The sequence below is a fragment of the Monodon monoceros genome, unplaced genomic scaffold (genome assembly GCF_005190385.1).
Source record: "Monodon monoceros isolate NGI ecotype Baffin Bay Population unplaced genomic scaffold, NGI_Narwhal_1 Super_Scaffold_16, whole genome shotgun sequence".
In the NCBI taxonomy this organism is placed as follows: domain Eukaryota; kingdom Metazoa; phylum Chordata; class Mammalia; order Artiodactyla; family Monodontidae; genus Monodon; species Monodon monoceros.
The window spans coordinates 50,451,035-50,472,890 of NW_021703772.1; the positions used below are offsets into that span (position 1 = coordinate 50,451,035).

The window sequence follows — 21,856 nt, forward strand, 5'->3', positions numbered from 1 at the left end:
GGTGTGAGGCACACAAAGATGGTGCCTGCCAGCCTCCGTGGTCTCTGTAGAGTAGTAATGTAGTGAGTCCCTAGGAGTGTGTTAAAGTAGAAGACTGCTGTTCAGGCTAAAGCATTTAAGATAAGCAAATAGGCCTGTTCCATGTAAAGACTGGGCAGTTTCAGTATGTTCCCTCTGTGCTAGGCCTTGGGGGATTAGCCATGGTGAGTCCATACAATCCTGTAAGGAACTGCTTCTCAGATTGCACTAGCCTTGTGGGTCTCAGGGAGGCATGCCCTGCTGGCTTTCAAAGCTACATGCTTTGGGGGCCCATCTCTTGGGTCCAAGTCTTAAAAGTTGGAGACCAGCTGTGGGGTCTGAACATTTTGATCCTCAGGGAGAAACTGGTAGTCCTGAGTTCCCTCTTGGTCATGTCATTGTGCCAGGTGGGGTTTATGGTGAGATAGTGTCTCAGCCTCTCCTACCCACTCCAGTGTGGGTTTTTTCTCATTCACCTGATGTGTAAGAGTTGCTCAGCTAGATTCTAGATTTCTTTCAGAGGGAATTGTTCTGTATACAGCTGTATATTCAATTTGTCCATGGGAGGAGGTGAGTTTGGGAGTCATCTTGTACTGAAACCTATTGATTATTTTTAAAAAAATATTTTACCCCCTCAAGATGTTTGGAATACCAGTAGTTTAATGAAGAATTGTCTATCACTTGTTAGACCAGAGGGCAGACTGATGAAGAACACATTTCTGGGTTTTCCTCTTTCCTACTGTGTCTGGTCATGAGGACCAATCTCAGGTACTGTTAAGTGTATGGTTTGTCTCAGGAGCCCTTGATGGACCAAGTTTCTCCACATGCTGGGACCCTTCTGTTGGACTTATCTTTTCTACTGATCTATTTTACTTACCCACTTTTGAATCTTAAGCAAACCCTAATTTAGAGCAGCACAGACCTTTTCGCATGATTACTAATTTTCAGGCTACTAAATAATTCACTCAAGTGACAAGATAATGCAATCAAGTGGTCAAGATACCACATTCCTGGATTTAATATTGATATGGGACAGTTTGGCATCAGCCTCTATCTGTTATTCTGGTTAGTTTCCGCTCACAAAATATATCCAGCTGCTAACAAGGGGATTGAGTGACAGTACAGTTGACCCTTGAACAATGTGTGGGTTAGGGTTGCCAACCCCCAGCACAGTCGAAAACTCATGTGTAACTTTAGAGTTGGCCCTATGTATCTGAAATTCTGCATTCATGGATTCAACCAACCACAGATCATGTAGTACTGTAGAATCTATTCATTGAAAAAAAATCTTCATGTAAGTGGAACTGCACAGTTCAAACCTGTGGGTCATTTGTACAAGAACCTAAATGCAAATCTAGTGTTAAAAAAAAAAAAAAAAAGACTCAAGCCAGTAAATCACTAACGTTTTTATATATGATCAGTAATACATTTATACTTAGCTTGGTGGTTGACCTAAATTTTCTTATTACTCTTACTAAAAACAAGGTTATTCACCAGAAGAATTTGGGTACATTTATTTATTTTATTTTTGGCTGTGCAGCATGGCTTGTGGGGTCTTAGTTCCCTGAACAGGGATTGACCCTGGGCCACGGTAGTGAAAACACCTGGTCCTAACCACAGGACCACCAGGGAATTCCCATTGGGTACATTTAAAGTTATGGTTTATATAAAGTGGTATACTATCAGAAAGGTTATTTCCTTCTCATATTCAGAATCAATTTTATCCTGCAAGTATCACTACAGAAAATTTTAAATGCATTTTAATTTAAACTTTGTACTATTTCTTAAACAGTCATGATGGACTGAACATGAGACATGTGAGTTTGTTGGTAGACCGAAGAAATTAGACTATTATACAAAAATTGTTTAAATGGCTTAGAAACACTACCTCTTCATTAAAAACTTTCTTATATAAGTATCTTTGTAAACTGTGTCCCATAGGAAACAACATCGTAATGCTTTTCTAATAACTGTACTCTTCAAAGAAAATTCCTGCTTTGAATACTGTTAGAAAATAAGGACAAATTTAAAGAAAACCTTTAAAATATTAAAGTAGTTATAGTTATTTTGAAATAGTTATTTTAAAATCTTAATCATATCCTTAAAATGAAAAAGATATGAAAGACATTAAATAAAATTTGGGAAACTAGAGCAGGCAAGCATCATTAATGCCCCAAACGTACATTCCCAACAGTTTCACATAACCACATTAAACATCTAATTTTCAAGTCCTGCTGCCTGAAAGAATGCACTCTGGTCTGCGAGAAATGGTGCTATGTTACCCAAGGCTAGCTGCACACAAAAATGGTGTTGCTGAGAAACATGCCATGTTTTACCTGGCACTCTAGAGGTGCTCTACTGCACTAATGTGGCCGTTAGAACCTTTAATCCTGTCAGCATGTCAATGATACTGACATGATTGCAGAAAATTCTGATGCATGTTACTTTTATGCTACATGTTACTTAACATGTCTCCCAGGTAGTCCTGGCTTTTGAGCTGATTCTACAGGCACATACCTAGGCCCAGTTACAGGATACATAATATTTACTATTTCATTTACTGCCTAAGATATTTCTCAACCAGTAAGTTTGGCATTCTATTTATAGGTAATAGTACAGGTATCTATAAGCTTGTTTATGGGTCCCATGTCAGAATTGTGAATTTACAGACACTAGGGAGACAGGGACTAAGCATTGGGTTTAGTTTACTTTTGCACACTTCTGTGTCCAGCATAGCGGTACTCTCATAATTGGTACAAGTTCAGTAAATATTTACCAAAACTTCTTTAGGCATTCCATTTTGGAATTCTTGTAGAAACAAACCAATTTTGAAAATGTTCTAGGCTTTGAAAATTTAATAAATGAAAGGCACTTGCCATTACTGATCATAAGTAAAAAAGGTGGTATAAAATTAAGGTTAGAAGTGGTGACTCTTCTGTATGTGCCCACATGTGTAAAGCAGAATTTAAGATAAGAAGTTAAAAGATACACAAGAAACAATATGGGTGAGAATATGAAGAATAGGGTTAGACTTGAAAATGAAAAAAAAATCGATTACTTTTTGGATAAATTGCAGTTATAAATTAACCTTTATGAGGAAATTTTGGGGAATGGGGTAAAACAAAACAAAACAAACAAAAACCCAAAATTCTCCCAACATAATAAAGCATGATTCAAATAGGTTTTTGGGAAAACTTAAGTTTTGAAAAAAATCTGTTGACCTCTTTTGATCAATTGGGATTTTACCATTCCATACATTCTGAATTATAACTAAATAACTACATGTTACAATGTTTTGTTAATGTGCAAGGAAAAAAAATTTGGATTCCTTGAGCCTGAACAATTAAGAAACTAAAAGATCCCATCCTTAAATTTTTATCCTTGATTTTCTTACAAAATTAACTTCAGTTGTTAGGCCAATATTTATCTGAAAATGGCAGCCTCAAACAGTAAATAATTGGAATAAACACAGCATCATTACGAGCTTTAGGAAAACAAATCTACAAAGTTAATTTTTCCTTCTTGAATAATAAACATTGGACAAGAGTGAACAACCAAAACCATGAAGGAAAAAAGGCAAATGTAAATAAAGGATATGCATCAAAACCAAGTCCAGAAATCAAAAACAGATATTAGAAAGATGCTTCAGAAATCAATAACCATCACAGGGAAAACATTATGAAAGCAATTCAGAAAATAAATGAACACATATCTTTAAAATACAGAAATATTTGGGGTACTCTACAATGCCCAGTTAATTGCTATAAATATTTTTTTCCCCTCAGGTATATGTGGATACTATAGAAATCAATAGGATTTGTTTACTTTCTGTTATAAAATTTTTTTCTCATATGTGAAAAATTAAAACCAATTCTTCAACCTTTAGAAAAGAAAATGAATCTCTTCACTATAATACAGCATGAAAATAGGGTATCTGTTTATTTTCCCACATTTTGAGTATGTTTTTTAAATGAAATACATGGTCAGATAATCAATTTCAGAGATATTTTTTAGGAGAACAGGTGACTGAAAACCAAGTTCTCTTTTCAGGCCAGCCACAAAACTTGAATTGATAAAGTACACTTCGTATAACTTGGCATGTACGTAGATCATAGAGCAGGCTCATGTTTGAGCCAGCCAGCCTAAACATCTTTCTGTGGGTCAGGTCAGCAATCTGTGGCCCATGGGCTGAATGTGGCTTGTGGCCTATTTGTGTACAGCCTTGAGGCTAAGAATGGTTTTTACATTTTTTAAAGGGTGGTAAACAAAATAAAAACAGAGAATATGTGACAAAGAACCATCTATGGTCTACAAAGCCTAAAGTATTTACGATCTGGCCCTTTAGGGAAAAAGTCTGCAGACCCTTCCTTTATATTAATGTTGTACAGAATTCAAGCAGTGCAATTACAAGTCCAAGATAATGTTCATTTATTCCCATCCAGAACACAGTAACATTCTGAAAAGGTGGCTTCTGACGTCATCTGTCAATTTCTTTTCAATTTTTTCTTCATTTTCAACATCATTAAAGTTCATCCTACAATAATAATGTAAAAGTGATTGAATTCCTTTCTCTTTCAACATCTAATGTTAAAAAGTTAAAAATAATAAACTGACCTAAGTTTTACCTTTTCAAAAATAATTACTCAATATTCTTATTTAATAGATCAGATGAAGTATACCTCACCTGTTGTAACAATGGAAAAAGGGTATCTCACAATTCTCACCTGCCCGTGGCAGATAATACCAATTATAACTTTACCACACTTTCAAAGTCATATTTTGATGTGCTCTATAACTTAATTTCAGTTAGCATATTCTACTTTATGACTAATGTTTTCGATTTCAAATGTTTCACTTGAGATAAGTCACAATTTTAAAAATAAAACATCTTGAGAAAACGAACATAGCCAAAATATCAGAAAAACATTTTTGTTCACTGAAACAAAATAAAGTTTCATAACTATCTCTTTTCTATCTTTTAGGTTTGGATAAAACATAATTCTTGAGGTAGCTTGTAAAGCTTCCTATACCAGGGTCTGTAGTTCTAATATGGATCTATAAAGCTAGACATCTCTAGCCCTCTTCAGAGGCTGTGCTGTTCTTTCGTCTTTTCACCTTATAGGGAAAGAATCCAAGAAACCTCGCGTGTGACTGTATTAAATTCCATTCAGAAAGCACTCTAGCATTTGTAAACTCTCTGGTCTGTTTCTAAATATGTCCTAGAATGATACTGATTTAAAAAAGGAAAACATGAATAGCCCTCTGAAGAATAGCAGGAAAGAGGCTGCAATGCTTCTTGATAAATAATTCAAGGATGGGGGGCAAGATGAATACAGGTTTTAATACATCCTGACTATACCAAGAACAAAAGAAAACTTGCTCTCCAAAGTGTTATGAGGCTCAAATCAATGCTTTTACATTTAAACAAATTTTAATAACTTATGACCATAGTCACTATTTTTCTGTTAAATGGTTTTACGTGTCCCAATTTCTAAGCATTTAAGTGTCCGGAGGCTAAATTTGTCATATTTTCCAAAGAAGAAATTTCTAACTACTTACTAATTTTTGAAGCTTCATTTTACTGTTTATTGATACATATACTATATAGTAAGAATAAATTCAAATACTGTTTGCCAGAGTCAGTTCTAGATTTAGTCCTTACCTTATTTCTCTTTCCATGATTTTGGAGGTTTTCCAATTTTTCATATATTAAGGTAGTAATCTCTTTTGCATCTCTGGAATCTATTTCCTCTCCCCAAGTATTTCTCTATAATTGAAAACATTCTTCTTATAACCTTTTAAGTATCTAATCAAAACATGACATTTCCATCTAAGAAACTTGATTAACTATTCCTTAAAGTTCCAAGTGTTTAAAACTTCAATTTCTTCAAGGAAATGCTGCTGCAAAAGCAGTTAACCAATAATTTACCTGAAATAAATACTAACAATACTTTTATGGAAACATGTAAATTAATACCTTGATTAAAATGCACTGCTAACTCCAAATGCCTCAAAACGTCTAAATTGTTTAAGATGTCCCCAGAGGACTCAAAACATTCTAATCTAAAGTCACTGGCATAGACAAAACCTTGACCCAACTACAACAGTGCAAAGCAATGTATATTTCCTGGTTCTCGTCTGCCCACAGCAGGAAGGTGGCTAAAAAGCAGGAGAGAAGACAGGTCAATACATCCAGGCCCGCTTATTCTGGATCTGGAGCCACCTGTTTCCTTCTTCCTGGTGGGAACTCCAAACTGTATACTAGGATTTTGTTTCTGTGTATAGCTGCTCACCTGGTTTGAATTTCTCACTTCAATCACCATTCTGCTTTGGCCTTCTCTGCTGGACTTCTGGATTCTACCCCTGCCTTTCTGTTTGGACAGGGATATTTTGGGTCCTAATCTTATCCTCTGGACACATGGTAACATCATGTTTTCAAACAGCTCCCTGTATGGCCTGGTTAATTCTGTGACTGCTCATTATACTGATACTTCCCTAACATCATTCTACCTGAATAAGACGCCTATATATGTCACCTAATTCTCAAGTGTTCTGAGAACTGGGAAGCTAGTGATTCCAAAGGAATTAAGATTCAGGCTCTGGTATAAAGCTCCTTTACTATCACTGAGTTCTGCTTACCCCAGACTGTTCTTAAGACAGAGATAGCTTCCTCATAAACCAAAATCCTTCACTGAAAAATCTAGATGTCTGACAAATCTACATTTCTGAAATTCATCATCTAATTTCTTTAGCTCTATTTCAAAATGTATTATAATCACAAGTAAATAACACAAGATCTTAATCTGATATTCTTAAAAAGTATCTATTAAAACATTTGAAATTATTCATTTCAATGTTTTACAAGAAAACATGAATGCATGGCAGATATTTATTTTTATCACAGTTCTATTGTCAAAAATGTCTTATTTTACTTGGGAAGACAGCAAAGGTCATGAGTCCTTTCAGTTAGCAATTATACTGGCTGAAAGATATACGCTTTTGTATCAATGACCATAGAGACCCACTGGTAAATGCCAAATTTTCTTGTTTAAAAAAAAAAAAAAAGCATATTGTCAGTGGCCCAAAAAAGAAATTATGAATGAACCATGGAACCCTAACTTTTATTTTATAGTCTAAACCATTAATAAGTATTCCTCAAGGTAAATGCTCAGGTACTAAGGCTATTTTGTAAGTATTATGACAGTATTCCCTTAATTTTCTCTTTCTTTCCCAGAAAAACTAATTATAAAGATAATATATGTTAATTCTATAAAAGTAGGAAATACAAAACTTCACAGAAAATAATTACCTTGAATTATACGACCCACAGAAAACTACTATTAGTATTTTGGTGTGTCTATTTAGTAGTTCCCTATTCAGGAGTATAAAAATTTTAAGGCAATGGGGATCATATCAACTGTGAGGCAGAAAAATCTTTTAAAATCACTTGGTGTGTATGTGAAAAGAAGCTTGTTTCAGTGACATGCAGTGAAATTAAAAATGACAAAGGGAAAGAAACTAGAAAACGTTACCTGCTAAAGGAAAGGCACACAGAAGAAGGCATGTACATACCTTTGCCCTTTCATAGGGATAAAATTTAACAGTTGGATAGGCTCTGATACCAGCTTTCTGGCAGGTTTGAGCATAAGCTTGACAGTCTACTTTTCCAGCTTTCACTTTTCCTTTAATCATCTAAAAAGAGAAAAATATGCTTTGCTATTCTCTTTGGCATATACTATTCTGGCAACCACAAAGCAATATGATACTAAAAATTTTAAATATATATAAATCTAAGGATTTGTTACTTAAAAAAATAAGTAGTTTTAATCATTTCCATTCAAACAAGATTGCTTCCAAATTCTTACTATCTCTGAACTCTTATGTACCTAGCACAGCCCCGCCAATAGCAAATAAACTCTCCTTTGCCTTATCAAGAAAATTGAGGAGCTTTATCCTGAACTCTTCTTCGCCTTCCTCCTGTTACCCACAATGTGTCTGTCACACCACAAACATCTCAGATTCTGTCCTCCACCTCCCTCAGATCTCTGGTCTCATCTGCTGAGACAGCACTCTTCCTCCTGTGGAAGGCTGACTATGTCTATATTCTCTGGTCTCTCTCTCTCGGAGCTCTTTCTCACTCGTCAGTATATACACATATGACCAAAATGAATTCCTTAATTGCACTGGTTCCTCTAGTTACCACCCTGCTTCTTTCTTTCTCTTTTTGAGCAGTTTATTCTTTGACCACTTCCTCATCATCTACTTATTATCAACACATTTTAGCTAGCTTCTGTTCTTACTGCTCCCTTCACTGAAACCATGAGAAGTTCACCAATAACTTCTATTTGGCCAAACTGAATGGACAATTTTCAGTCTTCTTAATGGGTATCTGTCACTACTGACCACACCTTTCTTTCCTGGCTTATCACTATTCTCTTGGCTACTCTACTTCTCTGGCTATTCTTCCTCATTTCTAGCATGGGGACCTCCTCCTACACCCGCCCCTCAAATTAAAATGTCCAATCACAGATCCATCTCTCATCAACAATTTTTTTCACTGTGAAAAATCTCCCAGGGAGATTTTATATACCTATATGCTGCTGAACCCTATTATTCCCCTTGATTTCAGTCAACTATGTACTGGCCTGTTTCACTTAAATAAGCACCTTAAACATAACATTTCTAAAATGAATCCTTTTGCATTAACCCACTACTCCTTCTGTCCAACGATTCACTCAGTTCAGGCCAGAAACTAGGGCCATCCTAGACTCCTTTTTCTACTGTACTTATCACAGACAAATACTAAATCCCAGTCATTCTTATATCTCTCTCACACTTGTTCCATTCTTTCTATCACCACAGCCATAATCCTGGTTCAGGTTGTCACCTCTCACTTCAGGACAATTAAAATATCTTTGCTACCTCTAATTTTGTCCCCAGGTCTGGGGTACTCAACAGGTGGACTAACTTGTGCTAGGGCACCAGCAAAAATGCATCCAGAAGCATGTATGTGTGCGCGTGCGCGCGCGCGCACACACACACACACACTCATAGTGAAGGTCAGAAAAATCTAGTTGACTTGTACTTTAGGTTACAGAAGGACACCATATTGTTTTTGGTGCTCTGATCTTTTTCTGATCTTGATGGCTCATGTTCAGTCCATTCAATGTGATCCTTCTAAAATATAAAATGGATCCTGACACATCCAACAGTTCTCTTCCAATGCTTATATAGAATACATTCTGAACAGTATGAAAACAGTAAGGAAGAGTGTACAATGTGAGTAGTGTAGGCAAGCAGACCAAGCCATCTCCTTCTTGCCGCCTCAGTTTTTGCCACTCCCCTTCTGTCTTTATCTTCTGGTAATCCTGGACCAACAGTGGAGAAGCCATAACATGCTCCACTGTCTTGTGTCCCTGTATCTTTGCAAATTCTGTCTTCTCTGTTTAGAGTACTCTCTAGCCAACCCTTTCAAAGTGCCACACTCCTAGTCATGTTGTAATTCTCATCTCAAATACTAACTTTTCTGTCCTCCTGGCATGACTCTGACCTTCTTCTTCCCATACTCTTGTTTCACTCTAATTTCACTATGGTAATGATCCTCTTGATTTATATATATTAATTTGCATTTTATATTCCTACTAGATTAAAATCTTGTTAAAGACATGGAATTTTTGTCTTTCCATTTTTTTAGCCCTAATATTTGGCATAATGCTACTTGGTGCTTAGGATTTGCTGAATGACCTTTTTAATAATTTTCTGCTATATGCAAGATGTTGCTGCACTACAAAATATATAATTAAGTTTTTAAGGGATAAGGGAATAAAACATTTTTGTTAGACTTATTGGAGAAAAAGGAAGCATAAGAGGAAAAGAAGATATAAGTAGAAAAAAATGAATAACCTCTTATTTCAAAGACCAGTCAATAACTAAAACAATGTTTTACGGCTCCATAGGGCTTTTGAAATCCTTTTGCTAAAAAATTTCCCTGGCTTGGGATGTTCAGGTTTTGTTTTAGACTGGTGGAACTGGTACTGACTTTCTCATTCTAATGAATATTTCATAGCCAAAGGCAAAGTTCCTTGAGTATAGAGGTGAGGAAGCTATCAGTCTGGATGAGGCCACTGGACTGATATGACAGAAACACCAAAACAGACTGCATTTAGTTTAATTTTATAAGCGTTTACTGAGTTAAGACAGAGGGGATATACAGATAAGACATGTATCTTGCCCTCACAAAGCTCATAGTTTTATAGAGGAGAAAGATATCTTAATATATAGTTAACACGCATTGTATAAGCACACTGATGGAGTACCTGATATCCAGGTGACACTGCTTAAGTGGGAAGGTTAGAGAATACATAATGCCATTGGAGCTGGGTTTTGTACGATAGGGAGAAAAAAAATCTAGATGACCAAGGTAAGGAAAAGGCATTTTAGAGAGGAAACAGCATGTACATAAGGGTACTTGTTCAGAGAGCCTGGAGTACTTTGTAGTGCCTGGAGTGTAAGGTGTGAGATCAGGGAGAGAGAGAAAGCTGAAGAGGTCAGAAGGGTCACATCAGAGATTTGTAGTCAAGGATGCAGGTCAAGTAATGTGGTTAACCGGAAGCCAGAGAAGGCGATATTTCAGAAAGATCATCAGGGTGGAACTGAAGAAGGTAGACTGGCAATATGAGACTTGTTAAGAGGCACATATGATTGAGTCTAGATGAGAGATGATGAAGGCTTGAACAAAAGGCTAGCAGAGGAGATGATAGGAGATGACAGATTTGAAGGGCATTTAGGAGATAGAACTGATAGGATCTAGTGACTGCCTGGATGGCAGCAGAGTAATGGTGATGGGAAGAAAATAAGGAACAAGCAGAAGTGAGGTTTCTGGCTATTTTGGTTAAGAAGACAATGTCAACCAAGATAAGGATGTTAGCTAAAAGCTTTAACAAAGAAGGAAGAAATCTACTGCAAAGATTATAATCACAGAAATGGAACAGAGTTTTTTAAATTCAAGGAAACTTTTAAGAAATATAATTATATTTACTATGTCTTATCTACTTATTAAAACATGCCAGTGACCACAACTTATTTAAGTAGATAGACATGACTTACTTACCCTAGCCAAGAGCTCAAACTCTGGAGCAAAGTTTTGGCAAGGTCCACACCAAGGAGCATAGAAATCAACCACCCAATGGTTTTTCCCTTGTAAAACTTTTTCACTGAAAGTCTGAGGCGTTAGATCTATAGATGCTTGAGGTAAAAATCTGTGACAAGGGATGAAAATTACTTTTCATTATACAAAACCAAAGCAAACATCTAAAATAGAATATTGCAAATCTTTCTAAGTTAAATGACTTCAAAGAATGACAATGTAATAATGTAATAAAGCACAACCTTATCTTGGTAAATTATAATTCTTTAGTAAGTACTTTAAAATGCTAGAACCTTAAACAACTCAGTAAATTTAGCTACAGACATGAGAGGAAGGTAAATAGCATTGAATATAATTTATACAATGATACATATTTTAATTACTCACCCTAGACCCCAGATTCTTAGGGAATAAGCATCCCTATTCCAACCATTGTAACTACTGAAAGAAGAAAAAATACGTAAGTTGTAGACAGTTATTTTCTATTACTGGACATGTTCAGAAAACAATCTCTTTGTAGCAATTTAAAAGATAAGTTTAGTTGACTGACTTCATCTAGCATCTCTTTTCTCAGATATACCTAGCTGCAAATACTGCTTACATGGCTTTCCAAATATATTTTTCTCTAGTCTCGATGTCTTTTTGTACTCTGGACAGACCTGAATGTTTAGCCGCCTGCTGGACATTTCCTATAGATCTGTGGTAATGGCAAAACTCAAAATCTCCAAGGCTTTACTTTCTGAACCTTTATTCCAGTTATTACTGTCTATCAAATTCCTACCCACTTTTTAAGACCCATGAGGACTAGTGGAAATAATGTGAGCAAAAACCCGCTGGTAGAATACCTGAAACCAAATAGGGGCTTAATAAGTGTTCTTCCTCTCCTCATTTTCTTTACAAGATTGTCAGCTTCATGATCAGTGGGACTATTCAATTCACTTTTCATCTTGTAAATTTCTCATTAGCACACTATCTTAAACATGGTGGGATCCCAAAAATACTGGTGGTTTAACTTTTATTTAGTTAGGATAACTTTTAAATTTTAACTGTATAAATAAATGATTATATAAACATCTTCAAATTTTAGAGAACACTTACTGATATTGATAAGCTTTATTTGATTTTGGGGGAAAAAATCTTATCTCAGGGTATCTCCGAACATTTTCTTGGGAACAAAAAGAATGATATTGTTGGCAGTTTATACTGCCCACATTGATCAGTCCAGTTAATGTCTATAAAAGAAAAAAAAGAGATGAAAGTAATTAGAATAAAATTACTATAACTATTTTATATATGTTTACAATAGAGAAATAGTCACTGTGAGATGGTTATTATATTATTTATCAGTGATTTTTCACCAAAAAAAATGGGTAAGGGCTTAAAACATAACAGAACATTTATAGTAATGCACTGGAAATCTAATTTTGTAGTCAAGAACTTATTACAATTATTGCAGATTAAATAATTGATTTTGTTCATCTATGACATGGGGAAAATTGTGTGGTTATAAAATTCAAAGTGTTAGAAACCAAGAACTAATGAAGTTCTTTGCAATGGTATTTCAAAGAGTTACTTTTTCAAATGCAGCCATGGGTCACAGCATACTGAGTCACGCCCAAATTTAAAAATTTTATTGAAAAGAGCAGAAAATTGTATTATTATGAATTTAAGATACTAAATAATTTTAACTCTTAGGTTTATTATTTATCTTAGAAATAAATACAAAACAGTAATTCCATTTTCCATTCTGGTATTTAAATAATTTGTTCCTGATCCTTCATGATTTATACCACTCTGTAGGAAATTTAAAAATCTGTTTCATTGATCAAGGCCAGTTTTTTCTTACTTTAAAGTCTCACAATATTGTGAAGAAACTGTATCTTTAAGCTGTAAAAATGACGAAGTAGAAAAAATGTTAATAGGAAATAAAGGAGATCTGTGTGTTTGATGCTAGCAGAAATTTGGTCAAATATACACCAAGTGACATAGAAAAAAGGGTAATTATTCTATACTATTCATATACCAGACAGAAGCAGAGTTGAAATCTAATTGGTATATAAAAAGTGATCAGAACTTTTATTAAGTGATAATCTAGAGGCGGGTTCACTCATCTCAGTTTCAAAATAATTGTTAAATAAACATTCTTAGTAAATGTTAAGATTTACAATAAACTATTTTACTACACCCGGGCCATTCTTTTCCATTCTGGCATTAAGACTTGACACGGATGACACCATGGAGAATAGAAATCAACCATCCAGACTTCGTCATGTTTTCTTTGTTTAACTAGTTCATTGAAAGTGGTGGGTGTCAAGGAGATCACTGAAGGATTCATAAGATCCTAAAGAGAATACAGCGTTCATTGTAACAGATATAAAAAGGAGTAGTTCATATATTCTTGGCAAATTGTTGGTATATGTCATTTAGAAAGGTTCCTGTTTCTGAATAATCAAAAGATACTTTAGGATATATAAAGAGAATCTATAGTGAATTATTTTAAAAAGTAAGAAATGATCCTTTATTTTTTAAGTTTGGATTTTGCCCATCAGTCTTATTAAATCAAGGTATATTTTCTTATTTTATACATCACTAAAATCATCTTAGGTAGAGAAAACAGGCAACTTTAATTAAGGTTAGAGGTAGATGAGGCAAGAGTTCCAAGAGCTGCCCAGATGTCTACACAGGCCATATAGTTCTTTTTGGAACCAATAATTGGTTTGGAAATGACCCTTTAATTATTTATGGAAAGCCTACTATTCTATTTTTCTGACATTCCGACGAGATACTGCACAACCTCAGATCACTTGCTCCAAATACTGTTTTAACAGAGCTTCAGTCTATCATGATTGGGTAATACTAATAAAGATGTTCGCTTCCCTGGGGAAACAATTAAAAACAACACAAAACAAAAAACTGTTACTTTGGAGGAGGAGGGAGAGATGAGCAGGACAGAAAGTAGAATGGTCACTGCACAGATAATAAGCTAGAATTGTTCATTTCTTTCTTAGGAGTTCCCCTGTAACTATTTTAGTCAATTAAGACTATTAGTGAGAAAAAAGGAGATGTTGTAGATGTAGAGCACTTCTGGGCTAATAACACAGCAGGCTCGGCATAAGCTGCCCGGGCTTGAAGAAGCCCTCCATTGGCAGTTGGGGTAAGACTGTCCTTAGCCACATATTTCTTGGAATTATACAAGAATGGGGCTCACTGCTATCTCATCTATATAGGACTGAAAAGGAATAATCTGTGGTAATTCTACCTGAGAAAACAGGGAAAGGGGGTGACAAGGCTTTATGTAAAAATTACAATTTCATCTGTTAATAAATGTCCATAAGTACAAAGCACTATACTAGGTAACAAACAAAACATATACTTGCTATAAACTCTGAAAATAAGTCTATAATATTTAAAAGAGTAGAAAATTTAACAAATTAATGTTGTCAGAAAATGTTTTGGCATAAAAAGAACAAATCCTATTATTAAACATTATCAAATATTCATACAAAGTGTAAACATACATGGAAGGATTTATAGCCACAGGCTATAACTTAAAATACCTCTACGAACTCCAAGATCTGTTCTGCAGAGTGATGTCCTTCATATTCATGAATGTTGGACTGGTTGAATACCACTGTTGTTGGATAAGCCTGAATGTTATACTGTTAGGAATGAGAATACAAATTAAACAAAGATTTTATACACTTTACCCAATTGTTTCAAATTCATAACCAGCTTGCCTTTATTTAAGTAACAACAAGAAGATTTTTAAAACTCATTGCTAAACTGCTGGTGACTGAAAAATTTTAGCCTGGCCTGATTTAGCAAAGGAAATAGATTTATTGTTGTACTCCTGAGTATCTGATCCTTATTTATAGTTACTCCATTAGCCATAAAATCCACAGGCACTGAAACACTGAGAAGTCCTCTTCTGCTCTCCTGAACCAAGGTGATGAGGATGTAAAGAGCAGACTAATCTCTAGCTTGAGTGTTTTTTTTTTAATACCATAATAAACACTCCAATTTGTTTAGAAGTAGAAGAAAAATCAAGGAAATAAAAATAGCAAGAATAAGGAAATAAATTAATAATTCATGTGTATAGAACCATATTTTAGGTTAAAGAATTATGAATCATGCCCTAAAAATGAGGTCACTTTTTATTCTTTGCTCAATTCAGCTTTTATGGTAAAAAATACTATAATTTCCTCCTCAGAATTAGTATGAACACTAATCCAGAAAGCACTTCTCTAAAGTTTTTCTTATTTTTTTTAAAAAGTTATAAAGAGATCCCTATCTGTGGATTTGCTGTAGCTGAACTTTGCATCCTCAAAGTTGAAAAGCACTCATTACCAAATTGGAATCTTTGACTAGGATTCAAAAATAATTTTAGAAAAAACAATGGAAACATTTATCAAACTTTCGTAAATGAGCACAAATAACCCATGAGATGAACAAAACAGTAATTTTATCTAACATTTGACAAGTCCTTATTATGTGCTGAGCACCTTTTTAGCACTGACATGTGGAGTTTCTCATCTGTTCCTCACAACAATTCTATTCAGAAGCTAAAATTACTAAGTCAACTTTATAGATGAGGAAACTGAGGTACTGAGAGGCTAAGTGACTTGGTCAAGTTAACCAATTAGTGAGTAGTGAATCCTGACCTCTATTCCAGGTGAATTTGATGCAATAGTTTTAAATCTTTACACTTTGCTTAATAATCTATAGGATATTTAAAAGTTGAGATTAAAAATAGAAAAACTACAGGAATTCAAATTAATTAGTTTATCACAATATTTTATCTTTGCTTAGCACCTTTTTAAAGTCGCATACAAGGCATTCAAAACCAAAGAAAGGCCTTATTTATTTCATTTTTTAAACTTATTTTAATGAAATTTCAAACATAATGAAAAGAGAATAATCTAACAAACACTCACGTATACCTCTGCTACATTTAAAGATGATTAACTTTTCTGCCATTCTGGCAGACTGTTGAAAGTTCTTTCTTGATCCCATTTCCTTTCCTCCCTGACACCAGGAAAAAGCACGTATCCAATCCATTGATGTTTTAGACTTCGGCTACATGCATATGTATCCCTAAGCAGTATATTGTAATGTTTCAGCACTTATAAATAAACTTTCTATAATTTCATCATACTCTATACTATTCTGCAACCTGCTTTTTTCATTATATTCTTGAGATTTACCCATGCTGGTAAAGACAGATCTAGTTTTAAGTCCTCTATGGTTATTCCACTCTGTGACTGGATAATTTATTTATTCATGTAATTGCTATTGTCAGCTAAATTAAAAAAAAAATTTGATGGACGGGGTGTATGACTATTGCTATAATTTGTACTTTCTTGATGACTAGTGAAGTCGAACATTTCCCATATTTATTGAATTTCCTCCTTTACAAAATTTCTGTACACTTTTCTCATTTTTCTTCTATTTAAAAAAAATTGATTTGTAGTCTTTAAATATTCTGGACAGTAAGGTTTTGTCAGTTATGTGTGCTGCAAATATTTCCTCACTCTGTTGTTTGCTTTGACTTTACAATGTCTCTTTCTCTGGCAATAGTTTTAAACACTTAACGTAGCCAAATTCATTCCCATTCATAATTTTTATCCTTAGTGTATGTGTGCCTACACAGGCATGCATGTCTGTGTGGAATGAAATTATTCCTCACACAGATGCATAAAGATTTCACCCTACATTTACTTCTATTATGTTCTTAAAACATTCTTTTTTTAAAAAAATTGAGGTATAGTTTACAATATTTAGTTTCAATTGTACAGCAAAATGATTGTTATATATATATATATTTCAGATTATTTTCCACTAGAGCTTATTACAAGATATTGAATATAACTCCCTGTGCTATACAGTAAGTCTTTGTTGCTTATCTGTTTTATGTATAGTAGTGTGTATCTGTTAATCCCATACCCCTATCTGTCCCCCTCGCAAGCTTTGGTTAACGGTAAGTTTCTGTGAGCCTGTTTCTGTTTTGTGTATATACATATTCGTATTTTTTAGATTCTACATGTAGGTGATTTCACATAATATTTGGCTTTCTCTGTCTGACTGACCTCACTAAGTATAATAATCTCTAGGTCCATCCATGTTGCTGAAAATGGCAATATTTCATTCTTTTTAATGGCTGAGTAGTATTACACACACACACACACACACACACACACACACACACATCTTCTTAAGCCAACTGTCTGTTGATGGGCACTTGGGTCGTTTCCATGTCTTGGCTGTTGTAAATAGTGCTGCTGTGAACACCAGGGTGCACATATCTCCTCAAATTAGTTTTTGCTTTTTCCAGATATAGATGCAGGAGTGGGATTGCTGGATCATATGACAGCTCTATTTTTAGTTTTTTAAGGAAACTTCATACTGTTTTCCATAGTGGCTGCACCAATTTATATTCTCACCAACAGTGTACGAGGGTTTCCTTTTCTCTACACCCTCTCCAGCATTTATTATTGTTTGTAGACTTCTTGATGATGGCCATTCTGACTGGTATGAGGTGATACCTCATTATGGTTTTAATTTCTCTAATAGTGAGTTGAGCATCTTTTCATATGCCTGTTGGCCATCTGTATATCTCCATCATAATAATTACTGAAAATCATCAGATATCCAGTGTTCAAGTTTCCCCAATTATCTCTATTGTTTTTTTCTGGAGTTAGTTTATTTGAACTGCATCCAAACAAGGTCTAGACACTGCATTTGAATGATATGTCTTGTAAGTCTTTTTCATCTCTTTTTTCCTTCTTTCAATGTATATATCCAATAAACTGGTGTTTGTCCTGTAAAGTTCTCTACATGCTGGGACTTGAAGATTGTATGTACCTGGTGTCACCTGACATGTTCCTCTGTCATTGGATTTCCTATACACTGGTATCTGGAGGCTTGATTTAGGTTTTTTTTTCCCCAAGGATATTTTATAATTTCTAGTTCTTCCTAAACTGAAGAGTATTTATTAACCTAAGAAAATATTTTGTATGTAAACAAAAGTTAAGAAGCTTGTTTAATTTCTATTAACTACACTTAAAAGACAAAAGAATAAAAACTATAGACCACCAAAAGGTAATATTAAGTTAAAAAAAATCTTAAATAATTGAAAAATCGAATAATCATCGAATAATCATGTATTTTATCAAGTCAACTAAATATTTTTCTGAGTTTCATAAATAAGACCCTGTCTACATTGAACCACATATTATCTATTTACATTTAGTCCAATCATAATTTTATATCATTTTGTTGAAGTTATTTCTTTAATTTGTTACTCTAAATGTTAGATGTACATTTGAAAGTTATTTTATTGCTTTAACATTAGGCTGCCAAAACATTTTACAAAAATATTAATTAGAATAAATTTTTTGTACTTTGCCTTACCATGTTACAGAGTCCCTCGTGAACTGTACAATCTAATGTACCAAATTTAAGCTGACCGTAAAGATGCTTTGATGCTTTTCGTAACTCTGGCAATAAAGCTCGACATGGTGGACACCACTATGAAAGAAAAAATATTCATAAGCACTGAGCCAAATGAAACAAAAAAACACCATTTTTACAACAAGCAAATTCTAAGTAAGACAAACCATACTTAGTTACAAATCTTATGCATTTATATTCTCAATCCTTGGAGGGGAGGGGCAAGTATATCAGCCTTTCCTAGAAGTAATATGTGGCAGTGGCCAAACTGAGTAACATGATTCTAGTATTCATGGTTCAAGGTTACCCAGAAAATGTTTTTTTGCTGCGACAAGAGAAAATGACAATATCGAGATTTGACAGATAAACATAACTTACAGGGGCAAAAAAATCAACTAGCCATGGTTCTTTGTCATTGGCAGGAAAATTTTGAGGTCCCAGTGTGGTAACATGAGAATTAACACTTTCTTTGGCAAAGGCAAGTATATCATAAAGAATCTTCTTTCCTTTGAAACAGAGAAAGAGAAAAATTTAAATCTACATTCTGTCTTTTTATCCATAGAAACATTTCAAAGCTTTTGTACTTGAAATATTAAAGAGAAGATAAACTTATTAACAAATTGATTTTGTTGAGGTTTTAGTGTTATGTATACTATATACACATAGGTTTGCTCTGCCAGGAGAAACCTTTCCTTTACTCTGTTTCTTAGAGGATCAGATTAAATGTCAAGATCTCTTTGAAAAGTTCCTTCATCCTCAGAGGCAGAATAATTTCCTTGCAGTGTTGAGTTCTTTTTGCTTACCTGAACTACTGTTACAGCCTCTTAAATCTGTTTCTTCAATCTAGACTTCTCTTATGAATTCAAAACCTGTATTACCAACTGCCCAGTGCAAATATTTACTGATGTCATATAAACATTTTAAACAAAATATATCCAAATTGATGTTGAGCTATTTTCCCCTAAACTTGCTCCTTTTCTCACCTTCCCTACCTTGGCAATGGCATAATCATCCACTAGGTGCCTAAATAAGATTTCCCGGAGTTATTCTTGCCTTCTTTCTTTGTATCATAGCTCCATCTCCTACCATCTCCAACCCCAATTTAGGCTACTGCCTAAATTTAGTCTGACCTACTGAAATAACCAAGCTGGTCTTTCTGTTCTGCCTTCCTTAACTAATTCATTTTCTACATTGCTACCACAGGCAAGTTACAAAAACATTCATCTGATCATGTTGTCCCCTTGCTTAAAGACCACTGCCTAAAGAATATACTCCTTAGGGCTTCCCTGGTGGCGCAGTGGTTGAGAGTCCGCCTGCTGATGCAGGGGACACGGGTTCGTGCCCCAGTCTGGGAAGATCCCACATGCCGTGGAGCAGCTAGGCCCGTGAGCCATGGCTGCTGAGCCTGCACGTCCGGAGCCTGTGCTCTGCAACAGGAGAGGCCACAACAGTGAGAGGCCCGAGTACCGCAAAAAAAAAAAAAAAAAAAATACACTCCTTGGCTTGGCAAACAATAGCTTTCTTAGGACCAGCACATAGTCCATTTTCCCATGTGCCCTCTGATTTATTCACTTGATAGTCAATATTAAGTCAAACACCTTTTATGTGTCAGGTCCTGTTTTAAATGCCATAGTGCATGCAAAATTAAAAAAGATACAGACCTTCTCCTTAAGGAGTTCACAGGCCAGTAGGAGAAAGAGAGAGATTTTCATAAATATTTAGAGTGAAAAATGACACCACATTCTCCTGCTTTTTTCTCACTCTTTAGCTGCTGCTGCTTGAATTGCTTCATGAATTCTATCTTTGACAAGTGACCCATAGGGCCCTGATTTTGTCTCTCTATGCACTTTTGACAAGCTCATACTCACCCAAGGCTTCAATTACCATTGATATGATGATCATTTGTACCTACAGCTTTAGCCCAAACTCTTCTCCTAAGGACCAGGCCTATATTCAACTGTGAACTGGGGGTGTCTACTCCATGGCACCTCCTCCCCCAGTGTTCTCTTCCTCACGGAATGGTGCAATCAGTCACTCAGCTGCCAATTCACCAAGTCAGAAGCCTCGGTTTCCTTTTCTTATTCCCCTACATCTAAAATCTAAACACAATCATTGGGGCTTCCCTGGTGGCACAGTGGTTGAGAATCCGCCTCCCAATGCAGGGGACACAGGTTCAACCCCTGGTCCAGGAAGATCCCACATGCTGTGGAGCAACTAAGCCCGTGCGCCACAACTACTGAGCCTGTGCTCTAAAGCCCGTGAGCCACAACTACTGAAGCCTGCACGCCCTAGATCCGGTGCTCCACAACAAGAGAAACCACTGTAATGAGAAGCCCATGCACGGCAATGAAGAGTAGTCCCCGCTCACCGCAACTAGAGAAAGACTGCAAATAGCAACAAAGACCCAATGCAGCCAAAAAAAAAAAAACAAACAACCCCCCCCACAAAACCAAAAATCCCCCCAAAACCCCCCACAATCATCAAGTTATACTGATTTTGTATTCTTGGTATTTAAAAACTCTGTCCACTTCTTTTCATCCACATTACCACTATTTAGATAAGGTAGCCATCTCCTCTTACATAAATGACTGCATCAGACTCTACCTGCTCTCCTTTCGTCCAATTTTTGTTTCTATCCATTCTAGGCAGCCAGTAGCCTTTCTAAAATGTAGAACTAGTTGAATCATCTCTCTGCTTAAATCCATGAACCCCTCTGCTTTGCCTCCAGGATAGAGTCCAAATTACTTTACCTGACAGAGGAAACACATAATTTGGACCCCTGGTGCCCTCTCAAGCCTCAAGTCTCATTCCTTTCCACACTCAACATTCCAGTTATCCTGAAATTCTTGCTTTCTAAGAATGAATGAGGTACCCTTTTATTTCAGAGTCCATGAATACATTTGCTGGTTCCTGGGGTTGGAATGTGTTTAACACCTCTTTATTTGTATAACCATTACTTCTACTTTAGATCTCAATGAAGAGCTTGCTTTCTCTAACCTCAGAAAATTATTCCATCTATATGTTCTGCCTAAGTGCAACGCATACTTCTCTCTTATGGTAGTCAGTCTCCAAGATAGCCCCCAATGATCCCTACCTCAGGTACTCATACCATTGCTGTACCGGGGTTGGTGGATGTGACCAATAGGATATGGTGGATGTGACGGTTTATATTATCTGAGATCAGATTATCATTGCTTTTGTGTGTGTGTGTGTGTGTGTGTGTGTGTGTGTGTGTGTGTGTGT

At 35.4% G+C, this 21,856-nt stretch overlaps 1 protein-coding gene across 1 annotated transcript in view; it reads right to left on the reverse strand.

Annotated features, from left to right (window-relative positions):
- Nucleotides 1-3,091: 3,091 nt before the first annotated feature.
- Nucleotides 3,092-21,856, reverse strand: part of DNAJC10 (DnaJ heat shock protein family (Hsp40) member C10) — a 60,171-nt gene continuing 41,406 nt past the window's right edge. Inside the window, exons 15-24 of the mRNA XM_029225466.1 lie at nt 18,992-19,119; nt 18,575-18,691; nt 14,722-14,823; nt 13,350-13,505; nt 12,263-12,396; nt 11,552-11,605; nt 11,129-11,276; nt 7,591-7,710; nt 5,681-5,785; nt 3,092-4,552 (exon numbers count right to left, since the gene is read on the reverse strand). Coding sequence (XP_029081299.1) covers nt 4,541-4,552; nt 5,681-5,785; nt 7,591-7,710; nt 11,129-11,276; nt 11,552-11,605; nt 12,263-12,396; nt 13,350-13,505; nt 14,722-14,823; nt 18,575-18,691; nt 18,992-19,119 — 1,076 coding nt within the window. The 3' untranslated portion in view covers nt 3,092-4,540. The remainder of the gene's footprint in view (nt 4,553-5,680; nt 5,786-7,590; nt 7,711-11,128; nt 11,277-11,551; nt 11,606-12,262; nt 12,397-13,349; nt 13,506-14,721; nt 14,824-18,574; nt 18,692-18,991; nt 19,120-21,856) is intronic.